At 44.8% G+C, this 27,565-nt stretch overlaps 2 protein-coding genes across 2 annotated transcripts; both read left to right on the top strand.

Annotated features, from left to right (window-relative positions):
- Positions 1-16,240: 16,240 nt before the first annotated feature.
- On the top strand, positions 16,241-20,236 carry LOC125515497 (transcription factor bHLH95-like). The gene is made up of 3 exons (XM_087526762.1): positions 16,241-16,700; positions 16,791-17,267; positions 19,946-20,236. Exons 1-3 carry the CDS (start codon positions 16,371-16,373, stop codon positions 20,039-20,041), a joined length of 903 nt encoding a protein of 300 aa, XP_087382888.1. The 5' UTR covers positions 16,241-16,370; the 3' UTR covers positions 20,042-20,236.
- Positions 20,237-21,937: 1,701 nt separating this feature from the next.
- On the top strand, positions 21,938-25,701 carry LOC125515496 (cysteine-rich receptor-like protein kinase 15). Its single transcript, XM_048680981.2, has 7 exons — positions 21,938-22,785; positions 22,864-22,962; positions 23,052-23,206; positions 24,045-24,255; positions 24,349-24,580; positions 25,042-25,195; positions 25,290-25,701. Exons 1-7 carry the CDS (start codon positions 21,951-21,953, stop codon positions 25,560-25,562), a joined length of 1,959 nt encoding a protein of 652 aa, XP_048536938.2. The 5' UTR covers positions 21,938-21,950; the 3' UTR covers positions 25,563-25,701.
- Positions 25,702-27,565: the final 1,864 nt, after the last annotated feature.

Here is a 27,565-nt window from a genome sequence, read left to right as displayed (position 1 = left end):
TGGTTCTGTCCACGGGGCGATGACAGCCATTATCACGTGGATTGAAGGTGTTATTTCGATGGCAGAGCCTCCGATTATGTCAGAGTGTTCGGTATTTGGTGTTGTGGCCGGGTCCGGAATATTGTTACCGGTGTCCCCTTCCCATACCATGGATGGCTTAAATAGCCTTTCCAAGAAGATGTTAGGTGGGACATGATCGTGCTTATTGCCGATACGGGCGAGGATATCCGCCACCTGATTGTTTTCCCGAGCCACATGGTGGAATTCAAGCCCCTCGAATCGAGCTGACATTTTGAGGACGGCGTTGCGATATGCCGCCATTTTCGGATCCTTGGCATCGAAGTCTCCATTTATTTGAGATATTGCGAGGTTCGAGTCCCCACGCACCTCCGGGCGTTGAATGCCCATGGAAACTGGCATCCGGAGACCGTGTAATAGGGCCTCGTATTCGGCTGCGTTGTTGGAGTCTGTGTATAGTATTTGGAGTACGTATTGAACTGTATCTCTGGTGGGGGATATCAGGACGACGCCAGCCCCCAGACCAGCCAGCATTTTAGAGCCGTCAAAGTTCATGATCCAATTGGAGTACGCGTCATACTCTTTAGGGAGTTCGGCTACTGTCCACTCGGCGACGAAATCGGCCAGTACTTGTGACTTAATGGCTCACCGTGGTCTATATGTTATGTCGAACGGGAGGAGCCGATAGCCCATTTGGCAATCCGGTCCGTGGCATCGCGGTTGTTTATTATGTCATTGAGTGGTACTTCTGAGGCCACCGTAATTGAACACTCTTGAAAGTAGTGTCGTAATTTCCAGGATGCCATGAATATCGCGTATGCTATCTTTTGATAATGCGGGTACCATGATTTTCATGGAGTGAGGACAGTGGATACATTATATACCGGCTTTTGAAATGGGAATTTATGTCCGTCCGTCTCTCGTTCGACGACGAACACTGCGCTTACAACTTGGTGAGTTGCCGCTATATATAACAGCATTGGTTCGCCGGCATTTGGCGCGGCCAAGATTGGGTTGGTGGCCAGGATGGCTTTTATTTCTTCCAATTCGGCCGTGGCTGTGTCCGTCCACTCGAAGTGTTCGGTGCGCCGAAGAAGGCGATAAAGGGGGGGTGAATTTTCTCCTAATCGGGAGATAAAGCGGCGGAGGTCAGTTGGGATAGCCAACTGCGACAGAGCTTGGATTTTAGCTGGATTTGCTTCAATTCCTCTACTGGAGACGATGAAGCCCAGGAGCTTTCCCGCGGGTACGTCGAAAACGCATTTTTCTGGATTGAGCTTAATGTCGTATGTTTGGAGATTGTCGAACGTGAGCCTCAAGTCGTCTATTAAAGAGTCAACATGTCTGGTTTTAACGACCACATCGTCTACGTATGCCTCCACTGTTTTGCCGATCTACTTTTCTAGACATGTCTGAATCATGCGCTGATATGTTGCGCCGGCGTTTTTGAGCCCGAAGGGCATTGTGTTAAAACAAAAGGGGCCATATGGAGTGATAAATGCCGTTGCGGCTTGATCGGACTCTGCCATCTTAATTTGGTGGTAACCGGAGTATGCGTCGAGGAAGCACAATGAGTCATGTCCTGCGGTGGCGTCGATAATTTGATCGATGCGAGGGAGGGGGAAGGGATCCTTTGGGCAAGCCTTATTAAGGTCCTTGAAGTCGACGCATAGGCGCCGGGATTTGTCCTTCTTTGGTACCATTACCAGGTTTGCTAGCCAGTCCGGATGTTTTATTTCTCTAATGAATGCGGCCTCCAGTAACTTGGCTAGCTCCTCTCCCATGGCTTGTCGCTTAGGTTCGGAGAAACGCCGAAGAGTCTGCTTGACCGGCTTGAATCCCTTTAGAATGTTAAGGCTATGCTCGGCCAGCCTGCGTGGGATTCCTGGCATGTCTGAAGGATGCCAGGCGAATATGTCCCAATTCTCGCACAGGAACTCCCGTAGTGCGGCGTCTACGGCAGGGTTTAACTGTGCCCCGATGGATGCTGTTTTTGTGGGGTCCATTGGATGGACTTGGAATTTGACTATTTCATCCGCTGGTTTAAAAGAGGTGGACTTGGATCTTTTGTCGAGTATCACGTCGTCCCTGTCCACTATGGAGCACAGTGCGGTTAATTCCTCCGCCACAAGGGCTTCGGATAATGCCTCGAGGGCCAATGCGGCTGTTTTGTTCTCGGCGCGGAGTGCTATGTCCGGATCACTAGCTAGAGTGATGATTCCATTGGGCCCGGGCATTTTGAGCTTCATGTACCCGTAATGGGGTGTGGCTTGGAAGATCGTGAATGCCTCCCGCCCTAGAAGGGTGTCGTATCCGCTGCTGAACGGGGCCACTTGGAATGTAATTTCTTCAGACCTGTAATTCTTCGGAGTGCCGAATACCACATCTAGTGTGATTTTCCCAGCACAACGTGCCTCCCGACTGGGGATGATTCCTCGGAAGGTCGTGCTGCTTTGCTCAATGTGATTTCTGTCTATTTGAATTTTTTGAAGAGTCTCCTCATAAATGAGGTTTAATCCGCTGCCGCCGTCCATGAGCACTTTAGTAAGCCGAAAGCCATCCACAATTGGACTGAGGACCAAGGCGGCTGGTGCTCGGGCTGTTCGGAATTTAGGTTCGTCACTGGCATTGAAGGTGATAGCCGTGTCGCTCCATGGATTTATTGCTGCCATGTGGCAGACTTCGGCAAGGCTACGGAGTGCCCGCTCACGCATATTATTTGAGGCGAAGGTCTCGAAGACTGTCAATACTCTATTGTTATCTATGGGATGATGCTCTGCGGTGTTTTGAATGAGGAGATCCTCACCGCTCTTGGCCACCTGCTGGAGTACCCAACATGCTCTAAGGCTGTGTGTTGGTATGGTATCCTCTGTACTATGAATTTTGCAGGGCCCGTTAAGCCATCCCTCCAATACGGTTCCACGCCCTGTAGTGGGATTTTGCTTATTTGTAATTGAGTGGGGCGACTTATGAGAGTGCACCCTTTTAATTCGTACTGGGGGTTTTGTCAGAGTCGGATTATCCCAAAATTTTGTTTGGGTTTTCCAGGTGCTTTCCATTGCACAGTACTTCCGTACTATGGCCGCCAAGTCAGTGAAGTGTGCAATGTCACGGCAAATTATGGCTTTGAGGATTCCCTTGTCCGTGCAATTGTTGCAAAAGAACGAAATTGCATCTTCCTCACGATAGTCCTTGACCTTGTTCATTACAAGGAGGAATCTGGCCCAATAGTGATGTACTGTCTCTCGGGGCTCTTGCCTAATGTGGGAAAGATCGTTTATATCTGGGTGGGTGGGTGGATTTAAGTCCAGTCCTTGACCCAATCTGAGACCTAGGGGTGGGGGAGTAATTTCTGATCTTGGAAGTTCGGGCTCCGGGATGTTGCCCCACAGGTTCGGCATGCAGCCTGATTCTAGGTTCAGGGTTAGGGCGATGTCCTCCCGTGGACGGGTATCTGGCTCGGAGAGCTCGGGAATCCGGACATAGTTCATCCTCAGGATAGAGGAAGAATTGCCGCATTGTTCCTCCACCACTGCTATCTGATGGGTGACCGGCGGAGAGTTAATCTCCCTTTGGTCGGGTTTAAGCCCAATCCGATTGTAGTCGGTAGCGACTCCCAGAGCGGCGATGTGATCCAAGAGCTCGTTCAAAGAGGAGAGCTCCATTGGATCCATCTGCTTGGTGAATTTCGAGCCGATGTGGAGGCTATTTTCGATGACCTGAGAAGTCATCGTCGGCACAGCAGCCGAGCGGGCGGTCATGACGAAGCCGCCTAGTCGGAGAGTTTGGCCTACAGCCAGGGCTCCCCCAGAGGTGATGTTGTCCTTGACAACAGACGAGCCATCCCTCCTTATGATGACGACACAGTGGAACTCTCAATGAAAGCACCAATGTCGGTGTCAAAACCGGTGGATCTCGGGTAGGGGGTCCCGAACTGTGCGTCTAAGGCGGATGGTAACAGGAGGCAGGGGACACGATGTTTACCCAGATTCGGGCCCTCTCGATGGAGGTAATACCCTACGTCATGCTTGATTGATCTTGATGTTGGGGAACGTTGCAGAAAACAAAAAAATTCCTACGTTTCACCAAGATCAATCTATGGAGTCAACTAGCAACGAGAGGAGAGTGCATCTACATACCCTTGTAGATCGCGAGCGGAAGCGTTCAAGAGAACGGGGATGATGGAGTCGTACTCGCCGTGATCCAAATCACCGATGACCAAGTGCCGAACGGACGGCACCTCCGTGTTCAACACACGTACGGAGCGGATGACGTCTCCTCCTTCTTGATCCAGCAAGGGGAAGGAGAGGTTGATGAAGATCCAGCAGCATGACAGCGTGGTGGTGGATGCAGCAGTGATCGCAGCAGGGCTTCGCCGAGCTTCTGCGAGAGGGAGAGGTGTAGCAGGGGAGAGGGAGGCGCCAAGACTTGAGGTGTTGCTGCCCTCCCTCCCCCCCCTTTATATAGGCCCCCTAGGGGGTGCGCCGGCCTTAGGAGATGGGATCTCCTAGGGGGCGGCGGCCAAGGGGGTGGAGTACCCCCCAAGGCAAGTGGAGGCGCCCCCTCCCCTAGGGTTCCCAACCCTAGGCGCAGGGGGGGCCAAGGGGGGGCGCACCATCCCACCAGGGGCTGGTTCCCCTCCCCACTTCAGCCCATGGGGCCCTCCGGGATGGGTGGCCCCACCCGGTGGACCCCCGGGACCCTTCCGGTGGTCCCGGTACAACACCGCTGACCCCCGAAACTCTCCCGATGGCCGAAACTGCACTTCCTATATATAATTCTTCACCTCCGAACCATTCCGGAACTCCTCATGACGTCTGGGATCTCATCCGGGACTCCGAACAACTTTCGGGTTACTGCATACTCATATCTCTACAACCCTAGCGTCACCGAACCTTAAGTGTGTAGACCCTACGGGTTCGGGAGACACGTAGACATGACCGAGACGGCTCTCCGGCCAATAACCAACAGCGGGATCTGGATACCCATGTTGGCTCCCACATGCTCCTCAATGATCTCATCGGATGAACCACGATGTCGAGGATTCAAGCAACCCCGTATACAATTCCCTTTGTCAATCGGTACGTTACTTGCCCGAGACTCGATCATCGGTATCCCAATACCTTGTTCAGTCTCGTTACCGGCAAGTCACTTTACTCGTACTGTAATGCATGATCCCGTGATCAACCACTTGATCACTTTGAGCTCATTATGATGATGCATTACCGAGTGGGCCCAGAGATACCTCTCCGTCATACGGAGTGACAAATCCAAGTCTCGATTCGTGCCAACCCAACAGACACTTTCGGAGACACCTGTAATGTACCTTTATAGTCACCCAGTTACGTTGTGACGTTTGGTACACCCAAAGCACTCCTACGGTATCCGGGAGTTGCACAATCTCATGGTCTAAGGAAATGATGCTTGACATTTAGAAAAGCTACAGCAAACGAACTACACGATCTTTGAGCTAAGCTTAGGATTGGGTCTTGTCCATCACACCATTCTCCTAATGATGTGATCCCGTTATCAATGACATCCCCATGTCCATAGCCAGGAAACCATGACTATCTGTTGATCAACGAGCTAGTCAACTAGAGGCTCACTAGGGACACATTGTGGTCTATGTATTCACACATGTATTACGATTTCCGGATAATACAATTATAGCATGAATAATAGACAATTATCATGAACAAGGAAATATAATAATCATTTTATTATTGCCTCTAGGGCATATTTCCAACAGTCTCCCACTTGAACTAGAGTCAATCATCTAGTTACATTGTGATGAATCGAACACCCATGGAATTCTGGTGTTGATCATGTTTTGCTCTAGGGAGAGGTTTAGTCAACAGATCTGCGACATTCAGGTCTGTATGTACTTTACAAATTTCTATGTCTCCATTTTGAACACTTTCACGAATGGAGTTGAAGCGACGCTTGATATTCCTGGTCTTCCTGTGAAACCTGGGCTCCTTGGCAAGGGCAATAGCTATAGTGTTGTCACAGAAGAGAGTCATCGGCCCCGACGCATTGGGTATGACTCCTAGGTCGGTAATGAACTCCTTCACCCAGACTGCTTCGTGTGCTGCCTCCGAGGCTGCCATGTACTCCGCTTCACATGTAGATCCCGTCACAACGCTTTGCTTGCAACTGCACCAGCTTACTGCCCCACCATTCAAAATATACACGTATCCGGTTTGTGACTTAGAGTCATCCAGATTTGTGTTGAAGCTAGCATCGACGTAACCCTTTACGACGAGCTCTTCGTCACCTCCATAAACGAGAAACATGTCCTTAGTCCTTTTCAGGTACTTCAGGATATTCTTGACCGCTGTCCAGCGTACCTTGCCGGGATTGCTTTGGTACCTTCCTACCAAACTTACGGCAAGGTTTACATCAGGTCTGGTACACAGCATGGCATACATAATAGACCCTATGGCTGAGGCATAGGGGATGACACTCATCTCTTCTATATCTTCTGACGTGGTCGGACATTGAGCTGAGCTCAATTTCACACCTTGCAACACAGGCAAGAACCCCTTCTTAGACTGATCCATATTGAACTTCTTCAATATCTTATCAAGGTATGTGCTTTGTGAAAGACCTATGAGGCGTCTTGATCTATCTCTATAGATCTTGATGCCTAATATATAAGCAGCTTCTCCAAGGTCCTTCATTGAAAAACTCTTATTCAAGTAGGCCTTAATGCTGTCCAAAAGTTCTATATCATTTCCCATCAAAAGTATGTCATCTACATATAATATGAGAAATGCTACAGAGCTCCCACTCACTTTCTTGTAAACGCAGGCTTCTCCATAAGTCTGCATAAACCCAAACGCTTTGATCATCTCATCAAAGCGAATGTTCCAACTCCGAGATGCTTGCACCAGCCCATAAATCGAGCGTTGGAGCTTGCACACCTTGTCAGCATTCTTAGGATCGACAAAACCTTCCGGCTGCATCATATACAATTCTTCCTTAAGGAAACCATTAAGGAATGTCGTTTTGACGTCCATTTGCCATATCTCATAATCATAGAATGCGGCAATTTCCAACATGATTCAGACGGACTTCAGCTTCGCTACGGGTGAGAAAGTCTCATCGTAGTCAACCCCCTGAACTTGTCGATAACCCTTAGCGACAAGCCGAGCTTTATAGATGGTCACATTACCATCCACGTCTGTCTTCTTCTTAAAGATCCATTTATTTTCTATGGCTCGCCGATCAACGGGCAAGTCAGTCAAAGTCCATACTTCGTTTTCATACATGGATCCTATCTTGGATTTCATGGCTTCCAGCCATTTTGTCGAAATCTAGGCCCGCCATCGCTTCTTCATAGTTCGAAGGTTCACCATTGTCTAACAACATGATTTCCAAGACAGGGTTACCGTACCACTCTGGTGCGGAACGTGTCCTTGTGGACCTACGAAGTTCAGTAGGAGCTTGATCCGAAGTATCTTGATCATCATCATTAACTTCCTCTCTAATCGGTGCAGGCACCACAGGAACATTTTCCTGAGCTGCGCTACTCTCTGCTTCAAGAGGCAGTACTTCATCAAGCTCTAATTTCCTCCCACTTACTTCTTTCGAGAGAAACTCCTTCTCTAGAAAGGATCCATTCTTGGCAACGAAGATCTTGCCTTCGGATCTGAGGTAGAAGGTATACCCAATGGTTTCCTTAGGGTATCCTATGAAGACGCATTTTTCCGACTTGGGTTCGAGCTTTTCAGGTTGAAGTTTCTTGACATAAGCATCGCATCCCCAAACTTTTAGAAACGACAGCTTAGGTTTCTTCCCAAACCATAATTCATACGGTGTCGTCTCAACGGATTTCGACGGAGCCCTATTTAAAGTGAATGCGGCAGTCTCTAAAGCATAGCCCCAAAATGATAGCGGTAAATCGGTAAGAGACATCATAGATCGCACCATATCTAATAGAGTGCGATTACGACGTTCGGACACACCATTACGCTGAGGTGTTCCAGGCGGCGTGAGTTGTGAAACTATTCCACATTTTCTTAAGTGTGTGCCAAATTCGTGACTCAAGTATTCTCCCCCACGATCTGATCGCAAGAACTTGATTTTCCTGTCACGTTGATTCTCAACCTCACTCTGAAATTCCTTGAACTTTTCAAAGGTCTTGGACTTGTGTTTCATTAAATAGACATATCCATATCTACTCAAGTCATCAGTGAGGGTGAGAACATAACGATAGCCACCGCGAGCCTCAACACTCATTGGACCGCACACATCAGTATGTATGATTTCCAATAAGTTGGTTGCTCGCTCCATTGTTCCTGAGAACGGAGTCTTGGTCATTTTACCCATGAGGCATGGTTCGCACGTGTCAAATGATTCGTAATCAAGAGACTCTAAAAGTCCATCTGCATGGAGCTTCTTCATGCGTTTGACACCTATGTGACCAAGGCGGCAGTGCCACAAGTATGTGGGACTATCATTATTAATCTTACATCTTTTGGTATTCACACTATGAATATGTGTAGCATTACGCTCGAGATTCATTAAGAATAAACCATTCACCATCGGAGCATGACCATAAAACATATCTCTCATATAAATAGAACAACCATTATTCTCGGATTTAAATGAGTAGCCTTCTCGAATTAAATGAGATCCTGATACAATGTTCATGCTCAAAGCTGGCACTAAATAACAATTATTGAGGTTTAAAACTAATCCCGTAGGTAAATGTAGAGGTAGCGTGCCGACGGCGATCACATCGACCTTGGAACCATTCCCAACGCGCATCGTCACCTCGTCCTTCGCCAGTCTCCGCTTATTCCGCAGCTCCTGCTTTAGTTACAAATGTGAGCAACCGCACCAGTATCAAATACCCAGGAGCTACTACGAGTACTGGTAAGGTACACATCAATTACATGTATATCACATATACCTTTCGTGATGCCAGCCTTCTTGTCCGCTAAGTATTTGGGGCAGTTCCGCTTCTAGTGACCACTTCCCTTGCAATAAAAACACTCAGTCTCGGGCTTGGGTCCATTCTTTGGCTTCTTCCCGGCAGCTTGCTTACCGGGCGCGGCAACTCCCTTGCCGTCCTTCTTGAAGTTCTTTTTACCCTTGCCTTTCTTGAACTTAGTGGTTTTATTCACCATCAACACTTGATGTTCCTTTTTGATTTCCACCTCCGCTGATTTCAGCATTGAATATACCTCAGGAATGGTCTTTTCCATCCCCTGCATATTGAAGTTCATCACAAAGCTCTTGTAGCTCGGTGGAAGCGACTGAAGGATTCTGTCAATGACCGCGTCATCTGGGAGATTAACTCCCAGCTGAGTCAAGCGGTCATGCAACCCAGACATTCTGAGTATGTGCTCACTAACAGAACTATTTTCCTCCATCTTACAGCTGAAGAACTTGTCGGAGACTTAATATCTCTCGACCCGGGCATGAGATTGGAAAACCATTTTCAGCTCTTCGAACATCTCATATGCTCCGTGTCGCTCAAAACGCTTTTGGAGCCCCGGTTCTAAGCTGTAAAGCATGCCGCACTGAACGAGGGAGTAATCATCAGCACGTGTCTGCCAAGCGTTCATAACGTCTTGTTCTGCAGGGAAAGCAGGTGCTTCACCTAGCAGTGCTCGTAGGACATAATCTTTCTTGGCAGCTATGAGGATGATCCTTAGGTTCTGGACCTAGTCCGTATAGTTGCTACCATCGTCTTTCAGCTTGGTTTTCTCTAGGAACGCGTTGAAGTTGAGGACAATGTTGGCCATTTGATCTACAAGACATATTGTAAAGATTTTAGACTAAGTTCATGATAATTAAGTTCATCTAATCAAATTATTTAATGAACTCCCACTCAGATAGACATCCCTCCAGTCATCTAAGTATAACATGATCCGAGTTAACTAGGCCGTGTCCGATCATCACGTGAGACGGACTAGTCAACATCGGTGAACATCCTCATGTTGATCGTATCTTCTATATGACTCATGCTCGACCTTTCGGTCTTCTGTGTTCCGAGGCCATGTTTGTACATGCTAGGCTCGTCAAGTCAACCTAAGTGTTTGCATGTGTAAATCTGTCTTACACCCGTTGTATGTGAACGTTGGAATCTATCACACCCGATCATCACGTGGTGCTTCGAAACAACGAACTGTCGCAACGGCGCACAGTTAGGGGGAACACTTTCTTGAAATTATTATGAGGGGTCATCTTATTTACTACCGTCGTTCTATGTAAACAAGATGCAAAAACATGATAAACATCACATGCAATCAAATAATAGTGACATGATATGGCCAATATCATATAGCTCCTTTGATCTCCATCTTGGGGCTCCATGATCATCTTGTCACTGGCATGACACCATGATCTCCATCATCATGATCTCCATCATCGTGTCTCCATGAAGTTGCTCGCCAACTATTACTTCTACTACTATGGCTAACACGTTTAGCAATAAAGTAAAGTAATTTACATGGCGTTTCTCAATGACACGCAGGTCATACAAAAATAAAGACAACTCCTATGGCTCTTGCCGGTTGTCATACTCATCGACATGCAAGTTGTGATTCCTATTACAAGAACATGATCTCATACATCACATATATATCATTCATCATTCATCACAACTTTGGCCATATCACATCACATGACACTTGCTGCAAAAAAACAAGTTAGACGTCCTCTAATTGTTGTTGCAAGTTTTACGTGGCTGCAATAGGGTTCTAGCAAGAACGTTTTCTTACCTACGCCAAAACCAAAACGTGAATTGCCAATTTCTATTTACCCTTCATAAGGACCCTGTTCATCGAATCCGATCCGACTAAAGTGGGAGAGACAGACACCCGCCAGCCACCTTATGCAACTAGTGCATGTCAGTCGGTGGAACCGGTCTCACGTAAGCGTACGTGTAAGGTTGGTCCAGGCCGCTTCATCCCACGATGCCGTGAATCAAGATAAGACTAGTAACGGCAAGCAAATTGAAAATATCGACGCCCACAACTACTTTGTGTTCTACTCGTGCATAGTAACTACGCATAGACCTAGCTCATGATGCCATTGTTGGGGAACGTTGCAGAAAACAAAAAAAATTCCTACGTTTCACCAAGATCAATCTATGGAGTCAACTAGCAATGAGAGGAGAGTGCATCTACATACCCTTGTAGATCGCGAGCGGAAGCGTTCAAGAGAACGGGGATGATGGAGTCGTACTCGCCGTGATCCAAATCACCGATGACCAAGTGCCGAACGGACGGCACCTCCGCGCTCAATACACATACGGAGCGGATGACGTCTCCTCCTTCTTGATCCAGCAAGGGGAAGGAGAGGTTGATGAAGATCCAGCAGCATGACGGCGTGGTGGTGGATGCAGCAGTGATCGCAGCAGGGCTTCGCCGAGCTTCTGCGAGAGGGAGAGGTGTAGCAGGGGAGAGGGAGGCGCCAAGACTTGAGGTGTTTCTGCCCTCCCTCCCCCCCCCTTTATATAGGCCCCCTAGGGGGGTGCGCTGGCCCTAGGAGATGGGATCTCCTAGAGGGGGCGGCGGCCAAGGGGGTGGAGTACCCCCCAAGGCAAGTGGAGGCGCCCCCTCCCCTAGGGTTCCCAACCCTAGGCGCAGGGGGGCCCAAGTGGGGGCGGGCTGGTTCCCCTCCCCACTTCAGCCCATGGGGCCCTCCGGGATGGGTGGCCCCACCCGGTGGACCCCCGGGACCCTTCCGGTGGTGCCGGTACAATACCGGTGACCCCCAAAACTCTCCTGATGGCCGAAACTGCACTTCCTATATATAATTCTTCACCTCCGGACCATTCGGGAACTCCTCATGACGTCCGCGATCTCATCCGGGACTCCGAACAACTTTCGGGTTACTGCATACTCATATCTCTACAACCCTAGCGTCACCGAACCTTAAGTGTGTAGACCCTACGGGTTCGGGAGACACGTAGACATGACCGAGACGGCTCTCCGGCCAATAACCAACAGCGGGATCTGGATACCCATGTTGGCTCCCACATGCTCCTCGATGATCTCATCGGATGAACCACGATGTCAAGGATTCAAGCAACCCCGTATACAATTCCCTTTGTCAATCGGTACATTACTTGCCCGAGACTCGATCGTCGGTATCCCAATACCTTGTTCAGTCTCGTTACCGGCAAGTCACTTTACTCGTACCGTAATGCATGATCCCGTGATCAACCACTTGATCACTTTGAGATCATTATGATGATGCATTACCGAGTGGGCCCAGAGATACCTCTCCGTCATATGGAGTGACAAATCCCAGTCTCGATTCGTGCCAACCCAACAGACACTTTCGGAGACACCTGTAATGTACCTTTATAGTCACCCAGTTACGTTGTGACGTTTGGTACACCCAAAGCACTCCTACGGTATCCGGGAGTTGCACAATATCATGGTCTAAGGAAATGATGCTTGACATTCAAAAAAGCTACAGCAAACGAACTACACGATCTTTGAGCTAAGCTTAGGATTGGGTCTTGTCCATCACACCATTCTCCTAATGATGTGATCCCGTTATCAATGACATCCCCATGTCCATAGCCAGGAAACCATGACTATCTGTTGATCAATGAGCTAGTCAACTAGAGGCTCACTAGGGACACATTGTGGTCTATGTATCCACACATGTATTACGATTTCCGGATAATACAATTATAGCATGAATAATAGACAATTATCATGAACAAGGAAATATAATAATCATTTTATTATTGCCTCTAGGGCATATTTCCAACACTTGATGATATGAGTATTACAAGAGTTGATGTACCACGAGATCGTAGAGGCTAAACCCTAGAAGCTAGCCTATGGTATGATTGTATGTTGTCCTACGGACTAAACCCTCCGGTTTATATAGACACCGGAGGGGGCTAGGGTTACACAAAGTCGGTTACAAGGGAGGAGATCTACATATCCGTATTGCTAAGCTTGCCTTCCACGCCATGGAGAGTCCCATCCGGACACGGGACGAAGTCTTCAATCTTGTATCTTCATAGTCCAACAGTCCGGTCAAAGGATATAGTCCGGCTGTCCGGAGACCCCCTAATCCAGGACTCCCTCAGAAATACTTATGCTACTTTGCTGCATCACCCTTTCCTCTTCAAGGGAAAACCAACACATTGCTCAACAGGTAGCAGCATGCTCTTTGTTTCTGAACAGACGTTTCAACCGTGGTATAATAGGAGCATGCCACATCACCTTGGCAGGAACCCTCTTCCTGGGGGGCTCGCCGTCAACATCACCAGGGTCATCTGGTCTGATCTTATACCGCAATGCACCGCATACCGGGCATGCGTTCAAATCCTCGTACGCACCATGGTAGAGGATGTAGTCATTAGGGCATGCATGTATCTTCTGCACCTCCAATCTTAGAGGGCATGCGACCTTCTTTGCTGCGTACGTACTGTCGGGCAATTCGTTATCCTTTGGAAGATTCTTCTTCAATATTTTCAGTACCTTCTCAAATCCTTTGTCAGGCACAGCATTCTCTGCCTTCCACTGCAGCAATTCCAGTACGGTACTGAGCTTTGTGTTGCCATCTTCGCAATTGGGGTACAACCGTTTTTTGTGATCCTCTAACATGCGATCGAACTTCAGCTTCTTCTTTTCACTTTCGCACTATCTCCTTGCATCAACAATGACCCGACGAAGATCATCATCGGGCACATCGTCTGGTTCCTATTGATCTTCAGCTTCCCCCGTTGCAGCATCACCGTATTCAGGGGGCACATAGTTGTCATCGTCCTCTTCTTCTTCGTTGTCTTCCATCATAACCCATATTTATCCGTGCTTGGTTCAAACATTATAGTGTGGCATGAAACTCTTATAAAGCAGGTGGGTGTGAAGGATTTTCCGGTCAGAGTAAGACTTCGTATTCCCACATATAGGGTATGGACAGCACATAAAACCATTCTACTTGTTTGCCTCAGCCACTTCGAGAAAATTATGCACGCCCTTAATGTACTCGGAGGTGTGTCTGTCACCGTACATCCATTGTCGGTTCATTTGCGTGCATTATATATAATTAAGTGTGTCAAAAACCATTACAAAACATCATGAATAGATAAGTGACCAAATTAATAGAAGTTCATCATCACATTTGAACAACATATAGCTCTCCGGAGCATCTAGTTAAACCATACATTGAAACTATGTAAAACATTTCAGTGCAACAACAAATGCGATAATAATCGCAACCAAGGTAACAATTGATCCAGCGGCATAATGATACCAAGCCTCGGTATGAATGCCATATTTTCTAATCTTCAAGCGCATTGCATCCATCTTGATCTTGTGATCATCGACGACATCCGCAACATGCAATTCCAATATCATCTTCTCCACCTCAATTTTTTTTATTTTTTCCTTTAAGTAATTGTTTTCTTCTTCAACTAAATTTAACCTCTCGACAATAGGGTCGGTTGGAATTTCCGGTTCACATACCTCCTAGATAAATCAAATCTATGTCACGTTGGTTGGCATAATTGTCATAAACAATAAATGAACCAAATAGTTATAAAAGATAATATATACCACATCCGAATCATAGACAGGACGAGGGCCGACGGGGGCGGATACCAAAACCATCGCACTATATAATAACAAACAATAATAAAAGTAAGAAAATTAGACAAGTATCTATCTAATCATACAAGTAAGAAGTTTTTTCTTTTACAAAGAAGATAAGAACAACAGGCTCACCACGGTGGTGCCGGTGACGAGATCGGCGCGAGCGATCGACGGCGATGAAGACGGGGACGGGACGTGACGGACCGCTAAACCTAGACAAATCTTGAGGAAAATGAAGCTTGGAGGTCGAGTTTGGAGAGGAGAAAGCTTAAGTAGTGTGGCTCGGGCATTTCATCGAACACCTCATGTGCATAGGAGGTGAGCTAGGGCACCACAAAGCCCTCCCCTCGCCGGCCAGAAAAAATAGAGCAATGGAGTGCTCTACTCATGGGCGAGGGATATATATAGCCACCTCATTGGTCCCAATTCGTGGCTGGAACCGGGACTAAAGGCCATCCTTTGGTCCTGGTTCCAGCCACGAACCGGGACCAATTGATGTGGGCCAGGAGCGAGGCCCATTAGTCTCGGTTTGTCCCGGGTCGTGTTAAAACCGGGACAAATGGGTCCAGACAAACCGGGACCAATGTCCCACGAGGCCGGCCAACCCCCTGGGCTCACAAACCAGGACGTATGACCCCATGGGTCCCAGTTCGTGACTGAACCGGGACTAATGGGCTGGTCAGGCCTGAACCAAAGCCCTGTTTTCTACTAGTGCTCTGACCGTTCTATAGAAACTATCTATCTACCCTCCATTGATTCAAGGATGAATCAACAGACTACGACAAACCACAGCTTGTGTTGCTGCATTCTCCAGCCAACAATGCCAACAACAGCTAGCTAGCTATGCTTTCGTTCAAAAGCAGCCTTTTATACGGCCGATGCACACTTGGCTGGCTGGCTAGCTATTTGGCTAACTCCATAAATTTGGTGATAAGCTTTCGTGTTTTTGCCAACACTTCATATGTAATCCTTGCTAGCTTGTGCTATGTACGTACAAGCTAGCTTTTTATCAATTATACTCCAGGTCAAATGGAAATGTGATAGCCTTTTGGATTACCCGGTGAAATACGTTAAGTGTTTGGTGAGATGCCTACAAAAAGGTGATCAAATAGTTGGATGCCATACATGCTTAACATGCTGCTTTGTGTTAGCAGTGAACAGAATTTGTGTTCTTGCAGTTGCGTATGTTGCTCAAAACGTGGGCAAAAGAAATGTTTGGTTCCGTTATTTCTACTTTCCCGGAAAATGGAGTTACTGTGTGCGACCGCCCTGCACGGACCAGTTCAAAACCGTGTGACTATTAGTACTAGTTAAATACTCGGCAATATTACAATATTTTTAGTAAAATGCTAGTATATGGATTTACGGAGTAGTACTAAATGGTTCATAATTGTGTTGATCAGATCAACTGACTGGCCAATCAGAATAAAGATCGTCATGCAGAAAAGTTTGTTTGCTTTCCTTCCAATTTTACTGAAATAAATGAGCAGGCCGTAAATTCAATGGATGTGCCAGTAGTGTTAGAATGAGCAAGCTAGCTACGAGACATTACACATTTTTGGCAGCAACTGTTTGGAGATAGCTAGAGATAGAAAGAGAATTTTAGCACAATATCATGGCAATTAATTTTGTACATCCTGAAAAACACGAAACCCCGTGACATATTTTGAGAAGACGCAAAAGCTTTGCGCATCCTTCCTTGAAGCGAGCAGAAAACGCCTTCTCTCCACATCCAAATTCCACACACCTTGCTTTGTGTTTAAGTTTTGTGCCATGGCGAAAGACAACGCTCCACCGGCGACCAGCTCCGACTCCATGAGCTCCGGCAAGGGCAGCAAGGGATCCAAGGCCAGCAGCCGGATGGTCCTCGGCGGCGCTATTGACAAGGGGAAGGGCGTCCCCAAGGTTGAAGAACAAGAGGAGGGTTGTAGATCTAAGGGTAAGATCATGACAGCGCCGGTGGTAGCTGCTCGCAGGGATGGCAGATCAGGCGGCCGCCGCGGCGACAGAGAACTGCACATCATCACGGAGCGCGAGAGGCGGAGGCGGATGAGCGAGATGTTCACCAAGCTGCACGGCCTCCTCCCCACCCTCCCCGACAAGGTGATGAGATCAGCAGATACCTAGCTAGGGTCGTATATTAGGGCTAGTCGATCGTCAGATCGTCACTCGCTTAGTGTTTTGGTGTTTCAGGTTGACAAGTCGAGCATAGTGATGGAAGCCATACACTACATCAAGAGCCTGGAGGGGACGGTGAGCGAGCTGGAGAAGCAAAAGCTAGAGAGGGATTTCGCAGCAGGAGGCAAGCTCGCCGCCGCAGCCAATGGCGGGGTCTCCTCCTCAGTGGCAGCGGCCATGCCTATGGGCATGGCGACGCCGGTGACTGGGCTGTCGGGTGGTGGGATCTGGCAGACTGGGGCGGCGCAAGCGCCATCCATGGCTCTGGGCGCGGTGACCGCGGCGCCGGCACCGGTGCCGCTACAGACGTGGTCAGGGCCGAACGTCGTCCTGAGCCTGTCCGGCAACTACGCGTACATCCACATGTCCGTGGCGCGGCGTCCGGGAGTGCTCACCATGGTGACGGCCGTGCTGGAGAAGCACGGCATCGACGTGGTCACGACGGGGATCTCGTCTGACCGTTCCCAGTGCATGTACACCATCCAAGCTCGTGTAAGTAAACCCATGCTCTCGATCTAGCTAGCTTCTGCTGTTTTGGTCAGGGATGACGGTTTGCCAGGCTTATACATAGGTGCAAGATTACTACTAGTAGTCATAATATGATTGAGGCCGAAAACAACTAAATTCACATTATGAACATGAGGGGAAAGGGGAACATGTGCTATCTTGTTGTGGTGGTGCATATCTTTGCAGGGGGGTATATCCTCCCTGCAGGAGGGTCATATTTTTACCACACTATAATTTGTCGGTCTTATTTGATACTACCTCTGTATCAAAATATAAGATGTTTTTGTAGGCTAGTTTGATACGGAGTTAGTAGTGTATATCTGCGGATTAGAAACATACTACAATATTACATTCTCGAAACTGCTCAGTAAGTTAAGTGGCAGGATCAGATCTGCATAGGATACACATGCGTCATATCAGAAACCGTAGTATCCCCTAACGTCGAAACGGTTGTTCGGTAAAGTGGGAGAACCCAAACGCGTGCAATTGCATGTAACTTGTTTTTGCGCTTACATATAACTCATGAGCCACCTCATAGGAACACAATCTCCAAATCACCTTGTCAACCTTAACTGTTACTCCCTCCCTTGGAACGGAGGGAGTACTTCTTCATGCATCCTAGTTCTCATCTGAGTGTTCCTCCTTATCTTGCTTCGTTCTGTCCTTCTACTGCTGCCTTGCTCCATCAAGTTTACAACCTCCAATCAAATAGTAACATGGTGTTTGCCTGTTCAATATACTAGGATGACATCCTCTTCATAGATTTTCTAATTTCTAGTTGGACACACTATAAACTTGAGGCTGCTCTAGTTGCAGCAAAACCTCCCAAGTAGATATAAGTTCATTTCCTAGAAGCACTAAATGTGTCCATTTTACATATACGAAAATCATTGTCTAAATGCACATGACCATTAGATGGAAAAGACTATGAGGGATGTTGGGTGATCATTCTTGCCTTTTGTTTCTATGCGGACATACTATATCTTAAGAATCGATCTGGCAAGTGCAGACATTTAGCGAGTACACACGAATAAAAGGTAGATGTTTAATTATCATGCTACCTTTTTCTTTTCTTTTGAAACATTATTACCATCATTGTGCATGTGGGAGATTGCGAAAACATTGTATCCAACACACACATCCTTTATTTCTATCACTGGTATTGTGTTTCTATATTAACATTAATCCATGATTAATTCTGTAGCAGTTCTTCACATCTCCTGGTTTCCCCCCTCCTTTTTTGGCCTTATTTTTCCCAAAGATCAACCATTGCCATAACCACCCATTTTCATAGAAAGGGTAGCATAATGCCTTTTCCCTTCAACCAACACTATAAATGAACTCATTATAGTCATATGGTTTATGTTCACCTTCTTCGCCCTTGTCTTCTTCTAGCCTTTAAATATTGTGTCCACATGAAACTAGCTAAACCTAACTTGGGTCAATGCCTCCATAAATCCACAATCACTTCCATTTGAAAATGGCCCAACTCACCACACTCGTCGCCAAAACTAGTGCCTGGAACTGGGTTGTGGGAGAGAGCGGTCGTAGCGAACTTTCTTGGGACAACATAGGATAAGGTGCCCTAATACGTTCTGCTTGGGTTTACATGGAAAAACGGAATACACTAAACCTACAATGTAAGATGTAAAGGTGTAAAAAAAATCTAGACTGCGTTCATAATTTATCGAAACACGGACAATAACTTAGGGGTTCAAGAGTGGTAATTTTAATACAATTTTCTTAAGCTTGTGAACGCTTAATATGGTAATTTTTTTACTTCATGTACCTCTTTTTGTAGAATAGTATTTGGATGTTATACTTAAACTAATGTCTTTGAATTCATTCTAAAATTCAGAACAAGAGGTGATTCCTGTCAGATTGAAGCATTGATCTTATGTAAAGTAAAAATACTAAATTTAGAATAGTAACTTGCCAAGATGAATGTGGTAATCATATATTTTGGAATAATATCTATGAAAGCAAATCTAGCTAGATGTTAACTTCTTAGATCTTTTTTTAGGAAAACTTTTTAGAACTTTAGTTGTGTTTCCTTTCATTTTTGAATTACATCGCAGCATGGTTTAGTTATTAGTGATGCACATATGGAAGGGGAACAATTAAGCTTACAATGTAAAAAGGGGGGCTAAGAATAAGGACGTGAATAAGTTGTTTCTAGGCTTTGCCGAGTCCCTCTCGGAAAATTCTGCGATTCCAGTAGTGATAGCCAAGAACGACGGAAGGTATATACACAAGGGTTTATGTGTACAGCATGGATCATTCGCACTCTAGCTATCCACACCCACTACGTAGTTATCCCCTCTGACTCCATCAAGCAGAAACGTAAGCCGTGCCTAACAAATGGGCTAGGAATAAAAGCCCGTTGCTTCTATCACGCTAACAGGATGAAAAGCACAGGTCGTTCCTGCCCTAATTAGCCACTCTAACCGAAATACATCACTTATCCAACCCCAAAAAAATACATCATTGCATTTAGTGTCGGTACTTCCGTGTGCACACGTTCCTATATTTGGTGCAATGTCATTATTTCATATTTTTTGGGGAATGGCAGGATAAATTCTTGACAAAACAAATCAATTAATAAATTGTAGCTATTTCACAGGAGCATCCTTTGACATTAGGTGTTTTTTTTTTGCAAACAGATAAATGGAATGAGCAACCAGTTCGGAGATACTGTGGCATGTGACGACATATACAAGCTGGCGGTGTCAGAGATAATGGTTTGGCTCTCTGACTAAGATGGAATGCTGCAAACCTTTGATGGGCGTAGTAGAAGTTGTCGGTCGATTACATTTGAGGCTTTTATGTCGAGTCGAACTTAACCTCTGAGTCGTGATGATATCATAGACTTAGAAATGTGTGTGCATTGTTGTTTCATAAACTGCTTTAACATTTCAATTCAGGATTGCCTGTTTCGGCTACTCTGCCTTCAAGATTTGGTAGCACTACTTCTCTTAGAATGTCCTATAACTTTATTCAAACTTGACAAACGTCACTATTACAATGCTTCGGATCATACATCCAACAAACTAAAAAGTAACATCTATAATTGAGAACTACATTGAAATTTCTAAGAAACATCTCCATGTTATCAATCTTTGCGTCGTGAAATCCTGCCGAGGCTTCGGTACAGAAACCGCGGTAATATGGGAGTAGTGACACCGCCACTTTTACAAATGCACAAACTTGATTAGCTTCATGAGTTTCAGAAACTCTCTTCAGTCACCCATCCAAAAGGAATGGATGTCGTGATGTTGAAAGTACTTGGGCCGGAAAATATGTTGGAATTGCCCTAGAGGCAATAACAATTTGTGTTATTATTTATTTTTAAATTTGTAATTAATGTTTATATTTTATGTTATAACTATATAGCTCTCAAACATACGAAAATCAAAAGGTTCAGAGAAAAACTCATATGCACATGTAGACTTGAAAACGGTAAAATAAGATTATTAGTCTCTGCGCTGCCCAAGCCGGCCCGGCCCCCATCCAAGGGAGCTCTTACTTGCCGCTTGCTGCACAAATAGTGACCCCAACGCACGGACAACTTCCAACTGGACCGACCCATGTAGCAATCTGCCACGAGCGACTTAATGTAGCGGTGTCATACTGTAGCAGTTTCTTATTGTACCAGCCTGGCACCATAATAGTTCCTTTTTTTAATTTTGTCCTTCATTTTTAGGGGAAAAACCTTCAGAGAAGTGAACTTTTTAAAAATGCCGAAATGTTTCTAAAAATGTGAGATTTTTTAAAAACAACCTATATTTGATTCCGAACATTTTTCCCAAATACGGAGAATAATTTTAAAAATTGTGGACATTTTTATAGTTCCAAAAAAATTCAAATAATTAACATGTTTTCCAAATACTGAACAATTTTTCGAAATCTGTACTTAAAAAAACACAAACAATTTCTAAAATTAGTATTTTTAACACGTTTTAAAAAACAAAATTTTAATACACCAAACTATTTTTGAATTTTTCGTATTTTTGTAAAAAATAAATGAAAAGACAAAAAGAATCAAAAAATAAAAATAAAGAAACCGGGAAAAAACCCGGTTAAGCAACCTCCTAGAAGGTTCCCGTTACACTAAAAACCGGGTTAAGAACACCCTAGAAGGTTCCCATGCATTGTGGTCAGTGGCCTGCTTGTTATTACATCTCAGTCTGAATGAATTTGTAACAGCAAACTGTGCAACTATTTGATGATTTATTCACGTAGTTTGCTGTCTTTCTTTGCGCATGTTGGTACGGATATTTGAGGACCTCGTTCGAAAAATACGCCGTCTCCGAAAGTAATCGGTAATGACTGTGTCCTATTAGGTTTAGTTATGTACATATTTTAGTGGAAATGTCGCGGGGATTGCTCTTCCGGTATCTTAACATACGGCTATGGTTGGCTCAGTGTCAGGGAACATGTTTGATCGAGTCATTCATGATGCTCCTACTTGCAGTTAATTAACACACATTTACCTGCAAACAACCCAATTATTCCACAGTACATTTGATCCAGTCAGTTTACAGCGAGCTGCAAAGCGCATGCATGCCAGAAAGTCGACGCATATGGCTGTCAAAATGGCAGCTGAATAAATCGGCTGCTCTAGTAGACTTGGAAGAGTTACTCGTCAACTGTCGAATTACCGAGCAAATGGTGCGCAACCACATCATGCTCTTCCTCCTCCTCCTCGTTACGCTACTAACTTCCGGCAGAGACCAGTCGGCCGTGTCCGCGTCACCGGAGGGATCAGTGGAACCGTTCCACAAGTGCACGGTCTGCACCGGCGGCCTGTACGAGCCCAACAGCACGTACAGGTCCAACCTGGAGACCCTCGGTGCGGCGCTCGTCGCCGGGGCCGGCGCTAACGGCGGCTTCGCCAAGGCGAGTATCGGCGTGGCACCCGACGCCGTCTACGGCCTGGCGCTGTGCCGAGGCGACTACGCCGGGCCCAACTGCACCGGCAGCCTCGCCGCCGCCTTCAGCGACGCCGCCGAGCTGTACTGTCCGTCCAGAAGGGACGCGACCGTTTACTACGACAACTACACGCTCCGCTTCTCCGGCGAGGATTTCCTCTCCGCCCTCACGGAGCAGCCGAGATGCTCCGGGTGGAGCGACTCCGGCGAGTCTGGCTGGGACGCCGCCCAGCTGCTCGCGGAGAGGGTGGAGGAGCTGATGAGCGAGACTATCAAGCACGCGGCGGCGACGGCTAAGCGGTACGGGACCGGCAAGGTGTGGGTGAGAGGCAGAGCAGAGGCCGCGGACATGGAGTACGTGCTGGCGCAGTGCACGCCCGACCTCACGGAGGCCGAGTGCTGGAGCTGCCTCAACGACACCCGCAGCAAGCTGCAGACGTCGTCCATGCACGACAAGGTCCCAACCAGCCAGTATGGGGGGAGGCTCGTTGGAGTGCGGTGTAGCTTGCGGTACGAGAGGGTGCTCTTCTTCGAGGAAACGAGCAGCACGCTCGAGCTCCATAAGCCTAGAGGTATGTACAATTATACGTACATGGGTGCTATCATTAGGGGCAGTGAAAGGATGCTGCTGATACTGTTTATTATACTAGGGAGGATGAGTACGGTGAACAAGATCATCATAATTGGAGCAGTGCCCTTCGTTGTACTGCTTATCTTGTGTCTTCTTTTAGTTCTCAAACGAATTAGAGGTAAATTAACAAACCCATCCCCGAATCATGACAGGTCTGTTCGTGCATAAGCTTATAATCCTGATTTTCTTTCACTTCTGCGAGAACAGAATCGGAGTTGCAGAGGGAGCTCGCATTATGGGAGAAAGAGATCATGAGCGAAAGTAACTCGGGATTTTCATTATATACATTTGCTGAGGTAAATGATGCTACGGAGAACTTCTCAAAAAGAGTAGGAGAAGGTGGATTTGGTCCAGTCTTTGAGGCAAGTATTTTGAATAGGAAGTTGTCTACTCCCTGTGTTTCTAAATATAAGTCTTTCTACTGATTCTAACAACCAATGTATATAGACATATTTTGGAGTATAGATTCACCGACTCATTTTGATCCGTATGTAGTCCGTTTTAAAATCTCTAGAAAGACTTATATTTTGGAGGATGGAGTATATTATTATTCCATTCAATAAACAAGCTCCAAAAACTAAATGTCAACTATAGCGTCCACATCAGTGCTACTAGTGTAGTAAATTGCATTCTCTTTAGTTGCAGAAGGCAACACACTTGTTGAAATTTTAGTTTAAGGCTACTTCATAGTGGGGAGTATCATACATTGGTATCATGCATATTATACTAATGTATGATACTATCTAGCATAAAAAAAAGTGTATGATACTACCTCCGTAGTGTATAATATTATACTATGTTAGTATTTTAGATGATTGCATTCATTGACATGTATGACACATAGTAGCATAACATTTATTATGATATAGTATCATAATATGATACTCGGCCCTTTTTTAATTTAATTCTATTTCACCTCATCAAAATTGTCTAGCTCACATGCATGATACTTTCTATGGTACTCTCACTATGCAGATTTTTACGATTCATTAGAGCAATAATGCAAATTAATAGATAATTTGGAGTCCGTGATAATACATGCAGTGACGCATATGTTAGGGACTCACATTACTAACATTTTATGGTATTAACACTCCCAAAATAGAGACAAGTAGATATCATTTTCAGAAACATTATGATTTTGTTTTACCAAGCATTGGCAAAAAAAGAGTACAATATTTAACAACAGCCTTATTTCAGGGAAAATTACCTAATGGAGAACAGATAGCTGTCAAAAGACTGAAGCTAAATTCTGTCCAAGGTCTAGTTGAGTTCAAGAATGAAATTAGGCTGATAGCTAAGCTTCAGCATATAAATCTAGTGAGGCTTCTTGGGTGTTGTATTGAAGGCAATGAAAGGATGCTTGTATATGAGTACATGCCCGAGAGAAGCTTGGACTCATTTATTATTGGTATAGATGTTTACTTCACTAGGTACTCATGCATGTTTAATTGTTTAAGTTTCAAGAACTTAACCATGATATTTGTATGGTGTGTCTACTCAGGATCGAGCGGAAAATTCAGTTGGCATGTTCGTGCCCGAATAATAGAAGGGATAGCTCAAGGACTTCTCTACATTCATGAACAATCACATTTATGTGTTGTCCATAGAGACTTGAAACCGAGTAACATTCTTCTGGACAGTGAAATGAACCCAAAGATATCTGATTTTGGCATTGCAAGAGTATGCCCTTCCAACATAGTAGAATCCAATACCACGACTGTGGTTGGCACAATGTAAGTATTCTCAATTATATAATAATTCAAAAGAAAATGATGTTACTTCCACCAAAATGATGCTACAATGGAGACACCACTCTTTCTAAAATTCTTCTCTTTCGCTAGCTTATTAAAGGATGTACTACTGCAGTCCTACATTTGTGCTGCTATATATATGATGTACTATCATGCAGATGCAATCATATTGAAGTGGTTGAATATGTTTTACACTAAACATGCATATTCATGGAATGCTACAATTAATAACCATGTGAAGATATTATAATATCATAAGTAAATATTTAATATCCACAACATCTTTGTTGTTGATTGACTCTAAAGAATGGTTTTTGTTGTTGTATAATTGATCATGGCTGCAAAACTATGTCTATGACAAATAGGTGCTTTCCAATTATCAAACTTGACTGTTGCAGGAACTGTATGAGCCTAATATTTTCTTAATTGTGGCATATTTGTAGTGGTTACATGGCACCAGAATATTTCTCCCAAAAAATTTATTCCACAAAATCAGACATTTTTAGCTTTGGAATATTGCTGTTGGAGATCATAAGCGGAAAGGTAGCTTTTGGGTCCTACAAAATAAATGGAAGATCATATGATCTCAGGAGATATGTGAGTAAACATCTAACATCTTCAACAGTTTTTTTAACTTGGTTGCTTAGAATCGTAATGCTCCCTATCGCCCCTAAATAAAATTTACTTTCAGGCTTGGCTACTATGGAGAGATGAAAAATGCAAAGAGCTCATCGATCCATCATTGAGTGAGGAGTACCAAAAGGTGGAGATGATTAGGTGCACACAAATTGCACTTTTGTGTGTTCAAGAAAGTGCAGATGACCGACCAACAATGCGTGAAATTAACATGATGTTAAATAATGGTAACATAATATTACCTATGCCCAGCCAACCAGGATATTTCGACATAAATCCGAGTATCATCGAGTCATCATCACCAACAGACATGGTGAGTAGTAATTAATGTGTCACGGGCTGAAAATAGCTATAGTTTTGTAAATATAATTTTGAGTGTGTTCCGATGATGTAGGATTTGGACATTCTATACATTCAAATTGCAAAGGGTGAATATATACTTCACCATAGGGTGAATCTTCTTTGCATTCGGTTGTATGACTGCTCATAATATTTGAAGGTGGTGACTAGGGACTATAACATCTATGAAATGGTTTTATTGTGGGATGGAAACATGTCTTTAGAACAATTGCAACAGTGTCAAGTGGATTCTAAAACTATCCCACTATTAGGTTGTTTGCTGAATGCATACCATTGGGGTACTAGGTAAACATGACCTTTGTCAAAGAAAACACCAAGCAAAAGGACGACACTCGGCGAATCACACGTGTTCCGACTCCTGACATGTGGCACTCGACAAACACATGCTTACTGAGCTCTTGCCACGTGTCCCTCGGTAAACACATGATTTGTGGAATTCCTGCCACGTGGCACTGGCAACCACTTTTGTTCCTTTCCTTTTTGTACTCCATTCTTTTGTTTAATTTCTTTCGTACCTTATGAGTTTACTCTTCTACATTTTATGCCATCTTCTTTTTTTGCAGTGTTCTTTTATTTTCTCCCCCCCCCCCTCTCAATTCCCTTATGTAGTCATCTAGTGCATTTTTAGGCATTTAGCGAATATAATTCAAATTTGAACTGTAAGTGGATGAAAAAATGGCAAAGTTGAGTTGAAAAATCATATTTGTTTTCTTTAGTCTATGTATGGGCCATATCCAAGAAAATGGAACAAATTTCAAACATTGGGGTGCCAAGACTCGACCGTGAACATGGAGTTTATTAGTTCTTTCATTATGGAAAATGCAAACAAAATCTGAAAACATGAAACTTTGCATGATGCCCTTATATTGCTTCAACATATTGTGGCAAAAAATTAGAAGCTTCCCAGAAGTTGTGATGTATACTACTTAGGAATAGGGCCATCTCCAGGTAAGAATCCAGGTTTCGAGAGACAGGGGCTCAGGTTTGAAGAAAAAGTGGTGGTTGCTTCATCAGTTAACCTTGATTTTTTTTGTACACTCAAGATACACCATTAGAATGTCTATGTCAAGATTTGGAATTTTAAGAAGTTCCTTTGCTATAAGTAAATCACTTATTGTACTTTTCATGCATTTACTACATATAATTCAAATTTGAACCGCAAGTGCATGAAACAAATGGCAAAATTGGGTTGAAAAATAATATTTGTGTTCTTTAGGCCATATTTTGGCCTTATCCAAGAAAAGGGAAGAAACTCCTAACATCTGGTTGCCAAGGCTCAACGCCGAACCTGGAATTTATTGGCCTTTTAATTCCCAAAAATGCAAACAAAGCTTGGAAAACATGAAAATTGTCATGGTGCCCTCATATGGCATTGACATGTTGTGGTGAAAATTCAGAAGGTTTCACAATTCTTGTGACGTACAATGCTTAGAAACTGGGCACTCTCCGATGAAGAATCTAGGTTTCAAGAGGGATCCACTGGTCAGGTTTGAAGACAAAGCGACCACTGCTTCATCGGTTGAGCTTGAAATGTTTTCTACACTGAACATACACCATTACATGCATGTTCCATGTCAAATTTTGTCATTTTTCGCGATTCGTTTGTTATATTTAAGTTGTTTATTGCATTTCTAGGCATTTTATCAATATAAATAAAATTTTGAACTACAAGTGCATGAAAAGGTTAGAAAAATTGAAATTACTGTTTATGTTCTTTAGTTTATGTTTAGGCCTTATCCATGAAAAAAAAGGAATTGCAGACATCTGGGTGCCAAGATTCGACACTAAACATGGAGTTAATTGGTTTTTTAATTCCAATAAATGAAAATAAAGTCTTGAAACACGAAGGCATGATGACTTCATATGACATCAACATGTCGTGGTCAAAATTTAAGAATGTTTCACAAATCTTGTGACGTACACTGCATAGAAACTGGGCCCGGAGGTTGTGACGTGTGTGAGGTTTTGTAC

Source organism: Triticum urartu, chromosome 6A, assembly GCF_056163025.1.
Source record: "Triticum urartu cultivar PI428250 chromosome 6A, HENAU_Tu73, whole genome shotgun sequence".
NCBI classification, from domain to species: domain Eukaryota; kingdom Viridiplantae; phylum Streptophyta; class Magnoliopsida; order Poales; family Poaceae; genus Triticum; species Triticum urartu.
The sequence above is the reverse complement of the archived record's forward strand: the minus strand, read 5'-3'. Positions and strand labels throughout refer to the sequence as shown.